Raw genomic sequence first — 6718 nt, 5'->3', positions numbered from 1 at the left:
ACTCGTTTCGGGCTCGAACTCAGCTTATTTTTCGTTATCAAAACGATGTCGTTTTAATACACATTGATTAAAACGATGTCGTTTTATATTAAAAATTTAATTAGAAAATCTGACGAGTAGCTTGAGCTCAGCTAAGATCGGCTTGTTTTGAATTCGACCAAGTGGAGCTCGAACTGGCTCGTTCGAATCTATATATATATACACACACGCGCGCGCATTACATTTAATAAAAAATAAAGACATTGAAAAAAATGCATATATTATTCACTCATTTAAGAATTTGCTACATAAATTTTATGATGAAAACAATATTTGTGAAATAAAACAATAAAGCAACACCAGTCTAACAATTTGAAAATAGGTTCTAAGAATCAAAATTTTAAATTTGGAGAGAAGAAATTTAAGTATTAGACGGAACAAGGATTTTGGGAAATGTTTGGGCTACAAAAAATAAAAGAAAATTCAGGGGTGTTGTTTAAATTTTGAGGGTGGGCCTACCGATACTACAGGTCCGCCCCTGGTATCTCTCATTAGCTCTTACCTTCCTGCACGTGTCCAAATACGAATTTCCTCCCCCGCTCCTAACAAAACCAAAAAAGAACAATTATAGTTTAAATTTTGAAATTTTATTTTCGCATTTTGATTTTTTAATTTAAAGTTTAATTTAAGTTAAAAATTTTATTAGAAAATTTAAATATTAAAAATTAATTTTGATCAAATACATATTTTTTAATTGAAAATTAACACAGTAAAACTTAAACAAAAATAATATACTTTTTGAATGATAAACATATATGACCGAAACTCCTAATTAAATCTTAAATTATCCTTTTTTTTTTTTTTGTATAAACTTTACCCTTGTATCAATAAAAGAGTATTACAATTACATCCTATAAACTTTGAATTTTCACATTTTCACTATCCCCATGTTGAGGTTATTTGACAGTTATAGCTACATGGAGATATGATTTTATTGTGTGGGAGAAAATTAAAATTTTATCATGTGATAAATTGATATTTTAATAAGAGGGGGTAAATTGATAATTATCAAATTTTGTACCAAATTTTCCAAAATCATATTTTATATTTTAGTTAAATATTTTCTTAATTCAAATAATATTTGTTTTACTTGAAAGGATGAACAAAAAATTTGAAAATTATACATAAAAAACTCTAAACTGAGAAAAATTAATTTGCCCCTAATAGAAAATATCATCAAATCCTAAAAATTAGAAAATATTAAAAAACCCCACCAATAAGATCATATGTACTAAATAAAATACATATGGTGAAAAATAACCAAATACACTAACCACATGCTCTCTAACTCCTACTCCCCGCGTACTTAAAAGTTACCTTAAACCCTACTCGCTTGATTTGAAAAATAACAAATACGGTTATGTTTTTAACCCAAACTATTACACGTGATTTCCGTGGTGACTACAAATCATGCATAGTGATTAAATCACCTTAAATCTATCTTTTTCAATTTTGTTTTCATCTCAAATCAATCCTAAACCAATTCTAATATAAATCCATTAACAAATTTCATCAAACTCCCCAAAAGGATTCAAGCTATTTTATAGAAAAAAACAACCATAAAAACCGCAGCCAAAAACACTCTAAATTTACATCAAAATGCTTAAATCTATATACTATAAGCTATCCATTATAATAATGAATGATTTACTAACATTTTTTGCTAATTTTGTTGCCAAATAAAAAAGTGCAAAATTGCCAAATCTTGAGTTTGATGAAAAGGGTTGCACAATGACTGCAAGTATGTGGGGGTTAAAAATGTAAGATTATAAAGTTGGAAATTAATTTAAAGTTTGTTTATATGCAGGTATTTTCTCAAATTGCAGAGTATTGTTGATGGGGTTCAAACTTCGAAGGGCTTAAATAACACTGCTTAGAAAAAAATAATAATAAAAAGAACAAGGCCCGGCCCGAATAGTACGGAGCTCTGCCTAGGCATTGCTATTCTCCTTACCGCAAGATAAAACTTAAACCCTTTTTCTCTGTATACCCCGTTCTATTTCCAATTTTATTTAAATTAAGGTATAACTTCATATCTATCTGCCTATCAACAAAATTGTCTCTGGGCTTTGTTATATTTCTTCTGACATTGATAGTTTCCGCTGCAGATGGCTTCATTTTTCATTTGAAATGCATCAATTTGTGAGAATTTTCATCTGGGTATGGCATCTCACAGCTTTTTATGGAGCTTTGGTAAGAAGGTCTTCACATTCGGACTCATAGGCCTTACTGTTTCAGATCGTTATGCTAGCATTCTTCCGGTACGCGGCGCATCTATGGCACCAACCTTTAATCCTAGAGCTGATTCTTTTGTGGGATCATTATCTGGTAATGTTTTTTTGAAAAGATTTTTGCTGGTAGTTTCATTCTCTGATTGTCAGTTTTTTTGTGCAGATGACTATGTTCTAGTTGAGAAATTTTGTCTGGGAAATTACAAGTTTTCACATGGAGATGTGATTGTTTTTCGGCTAGTCGTTTTGTTTTGATAAGATGCTTAGAAATATTTATACTTTATTAGTGAATTGTGCGAATTCGGTGAACTATTGCACATGTTTTAAGCGAAGAAAATGTAAAATGATTTTTTCTTTTTACTTGAAATGGATTTGAATTGAATGACTCTTTTAATATGATATGCTCTAGACATTCTTGGTGTTCTGTTGAACATCACTCTTTGCTTTTGGTTCTTGTTTTAGAATTTTGTTATGCGATGGTGTTGAAATGTTCAGTGAGATTTATTTCAAAGCTGGTGAAGCATACACTGATGCAAAATTTTGATGCTGGAACCTGACATTAGTAGTTGCACATTTTTGCAGATCACCTCACAATCACAAAGAGAAACATGTGAAGAGAATTATTGGTTCGCCAGGTGACTGGATTGGAACTCACAGTTCTTATGATGTTGTGAAGGTTCTGGATGGACATTGTCGGGTCGAGGGAGACAATCCTTCTTCTAGCATGGAGTCAAGAACTTATGGCCCAGTAAGTTCTTCAAAGTACCATGCTTATGAATAACCTCATGATTAGGGTTGGATTCAACTCAAGCCAACTCGGCTCAAATTAGTGTTCAGTTCGATTTGAGTTGGAACTTCAATTCTGTAATTCGGCTTGAGTTGGGCTTGAATCTCCCTCCGGCAACATGATTTATTCTATTGGCGAATATGTATCCAGTTGGAAACACTATTTATCCATCAATGGTATTATTCATTTGACTGGCGACCATCGACGACATTTTCAGCCAATTCTAATTCAAACAGACTATTTAGGATTGAAACTAAATGCGAGGTAGTCCGTATTAGGGCTTGGTTTGGTTCGAATCTAACCCTACTTATGATTAGATCTTAGGATTCTTAAGCAGAGTATTTCAATCCAACTTACTTGTTGAGATCCTCCTGATTTATTATTTACTGCTATTTTTAAAAGTTTATAGTCCCTACTTGATTCTCTTCAGCAATTTTTTTTTTTTCTACCTAAGCGAGCTGTTCTTGGCAGATTCCTTTGGGCCTAGTTCAAGGAAGGATCACCCATATTGTATGGCCTCCTCAAAGACTAGGAGCAGTCAAGAGAAATATTTATGCAGACAGACTTTCTTCTTCCTAATCAGGTTATGGTAGATGATACTTTTAGTAGTGAGAATACATATTTTCCTTCATAATGCTTTACCATTTGATCAAGGCAACAATTTTTTGGAGATCCCTTGCTTAAGAACATAGAGTTTTAGAAAGTTTTAGACTGTTCTTTGATTTTGTTTATTAAGCAAGAATAAGAAAGAAGTAAACTTTTGGGGACAGTATTTGTACATTATTTATATTGTTAATGGTCAAGTTAATCAACTCAATAATGGATTTTGAGTTCAATATAATTGATTTTAATTCCTGGGTGAAACAGTGTTATTTATTTAGTAGTTTTAGTATCTTAAATAGTTGAGACTCTGTATGCATGATCTGGTTTGATCCAGTTTAAAGAAGTTTTCAAATGAAATTGAAAAAACGATTTGACAATATCGGCAATCACACCAAACCAAATTAAAAAATTATAGTTTGCCCTAGTTTGATGGTATGATCTTGTAATTTTTCTTTTTAACAAAAATAAGCTAAATTTAGACAGGAATTAACAAAACACATTGTTCTTACTGAGGTGGATTATATATCTATTTGAAAACTTCCTTGAATGTTTGTGTATATGAAATTGTGATAGAGTTTACAAAAACTGGCGAAATACTTGTTCGGTTAGCTTCAAATCTTTGCAATTTTTGATGAAGCGTTTTTATCAGTCTTGAAGCTGAGTAAAACTAGTAGTACAATGGCTGTATAATAACATAGAACTAAACTAGAGAAAAAGAAAAGTAAAGAAAAGGTTAGTTACCCATCTAGCATTTGTGGATCCATGAAACAAGCATCAAAGTCATTGGGTGGTTTAAAGGCACTTAACTGTTGCTCCATATATATTTAGAGCACCTTCTGCCACCCCTGTTAACCTTGTTGTCATCCACCACTAGTATCTGTTTCCCTTTTAGTAACTGGGATTAAGTTATTTCTTTCTATTTACTTTCCACTTCTTGTTGCTTCTAAGAGCTTCTTGCAACCAGTAGAACTAGGCACTCAACCAAACAGGCTTCACCCGCAAATCTAAAACTCCAACCAATTTAAGCTCATTGAACTCTGCTGGTTCTGCATAGGTAGCCAGGAGAAAAATCCTTTGAGTTGAGGTCTTCTATTTGCCTTTGCTGTTTGAGCTACTGATGAAATGCCAGTCTAGTTTCACAATTTTATGACCCACCATCCAAAAGTTTCTTAGACAATATGTACAAAATTAAATTCATCCGGCCCTAACCACTGGTTAATAATAAAAGCAAACAAATTTCAAATTGCACGATGAAAGTCAGATTCAAAATTTACAAGTTTATCCCTAAATGAAAATTGCAAAGATAATAAGAGTAAAAAGTCCACAAACAATTAGACCTTGTCCCAAGAGATGAGTGCGACAAAGAAAAATAAAATAAAAGTAAAAAGAGAGATCAAACGATAAAGAAAAAAAATAACAATAAAGAAAAAATAAGACTGAATTGATGAATTGATTAATAAGTTTTAAATTGGGAAATTTTAATTAAGATATATGTAAAATTTTTAGGAAAATTTAAAAAGAAAGTTTCAAAAATTATAATATTAAGAAGGCCAAAAAATTATTTCCCACCAAGGTTTGCTGAAGTGACAATTTTCACCCATTGAATTTAAAAAATTTAAACACCCACCTATCATCCATGTCCGTTAGTGTCTATTGTTAACTTTAAGTAAATGACTTATTTACCCTTTTATAAACTTAAACTCGAGTTTTTTCCATTGCATCACTCTGGCCATTGATGCTTCTCTGAAATATCTGCCCGTGATTTCCACCCGTCTACACCAACAACAGAGTAGCTTGATGACCTCCAATCCTCTCTCATCGCTTAGTCTGCAATTGGGTGTTAACAACATACAGTTGGTGTCTTAACAACATCTAATCCTCTCTCATCACTTGCACTTTTTAGGTCCACCTCCATCAACCCTATCTACTATAAACAGTGCCAAATCAACCTTTCTGGTTCATGAAGATATTGTTGGGTACATTACTGCATTTTCAACCGACAAATATCCCAATCCTAACAAGTGCCCGATTTCATGTATGACAATTGATTCGAGGTCACAGTTGAACTCACTATGGATTTCATTATATCATTGGAGATCACCTAGTTCTCGTTACTATCCAAATGGAACCATCCTCTAGGTAGTAAGCAGGAGTGTGCTAACGTTCCTAGAACTCCATCAAACACTCTCCATCGTCGTGGGCTCCAAAGAAGAACCCGATCCTGATATCATTGCTTGTATAATAATCACTTTGAGTGAAAGTCATGGGGATCACTTGTAACCATTTCTCAAAGGCATTCACACAAACTTGCTTCACATCATCAGCCAATTGGTTCTATGGTAGAAATCTGTATGTTAGATCTCGCTTGTAATGACCAACGAAATGCTAGGAAAGTAGCTGTAATGGCTAATTGTGGGGAGATGGGTGTTTTGACTGAGTTCATAGTTTGTTAAGTTATTGACCATGTTAGGATTGCCATAACTAGGGTGTAAGATTTATTGAATGGTTCGATTATTAAGTTGATTGGTGGGTTCAAGATTGAAGTTTCTCTTATAGGTCTTAGTAGCTGATTCTAGTGAATCATCAAGTCGTCAATGATGTTTGAGGGCAACTCTGAAATGTAACCTAAGTAGTGATAGTACTCCTTGATCTTGTTTAAGTCGTTGATCTTGTCCCTTAGATGACAACCTGTGAAGTTCTGGAACACATCCCATGAACCTTTCCTTTTTTTGTGGCATTCAAGAGAAACCATGAGGGGATTAATGATATGTTAGGTAAAAAATGAGTTGAAATTGGAGTAGGTGGAAGTGAAATAACTATTATCACCGTCACTAAAGAAAATGATGATACCTCATCTTCATTTTTAAAGGAGAAGAGAAAGGGATTTAAAAACTAAACTGTAATAGAATTTCAACAAAAATATTCTTTCTTGAGAAACTAAGAGATGAGATTTCCAAAGAAAATGGTTCCAAAGAAGAATAATGCTCTAGTGGAAAAGTTTAAGCTTTTAAAAGGGTAAATAAGTCATTTCTTTTAAAAGTTAACAATAGACACTAAC

At 32.8% G+C, this 6718-nt stretch overlaps 1 protein-coding gene across 2 annotated transcripts; it reads left to right on the top strand.

Annotated features, from left to right (window-relative positions):
* Nucleotides 1-1946: 1946 nt before the first annotated feature.
* LOC123205076 (mitochondrial inner membrane protease subunit 2-like) lies at nucleotides 1947-3921 on the top strand. Of its 2 annotated transcripts, XM_044621892.1 has the most exons (5): nucleotides 1947-2061; nucleotides 2148-2367; nucleotides 2434-2506; nucleotides 2853-3018; nucleotides 3529-3921. In XM_044621892.1, exons 2-5 carry the CDS (start codon nucleotides 2202-2204, stop codon nucleotides 3634-3636), a joined length of 513 nt encoding a protein of 170 aa, XP_044477827.1. In that variant the 5' UTR covers nucleotides 1947-2061; nucleotides 2148-2201; the 3' UTR covers nucleotides 3637-3921. The 2 variants fall into 2 exon arrangements, with proteins under 2 accessions (XP_044477827.1, XP_044477828.1); XM_044621893.1 differs by lacking the exon at nucleotides 1947-2061 and having other exon boundaries at nucleotides 2070-2367; nucleotides 3512-3642.
* The last annotated feature ends 2797 nt before the right edge of the window (nucleotides 3922-6718 follow it).

Source organism: Mangifera indica, unplaced genomic scaffold (assembly GCF_011075055.1).
Source record: "Mangifera indica cultivar Alphonso unplaced genomic scaffold, CATAS_Mindica_2.1 Un_0001, whole genome shotgun sequence".
In the NCBI taxonomy this organism is placed as follows: Eukaryota; Viridiplantae; Streptophyta; class Magnoliopsida; order Sapindales; family Anacardiaceae; genus Mangifera; species Mangifera indica.
Note: the sequence above shows the minus strand (reverse complement) of the source record. Positions and strands in the feature narration are given on the sequence as shown.

What these genes read in the sequence shown, in the direction of transcription:
- LOC123205076 (XM_044621892.1), top strand. Translation starts at nt 2,202, where the DNA reads ATGGCATCTCACAGCTTTTTATGGAGCTTTGGTAAGAAGGTCTTCACA. An exon ending in TTTTGTGGGATCATTATCTG is followed by an intron (nt 2,368 to 2,433) that starts GTAATGTTTTTT and finishes TTTTTTGTGCAG; the next exon opens with ATGACTATGTTCTAGTTGAG. An exon ending in AGTCAAGAACTTATGGCCCA is followed by an intron (nt 3,019 to 3,528) that starts GTAAGTTCTTCA and finishes TGTTCTTGGCAG; the next exon opens with ATTCCTTTGGGCCTAGTTCA.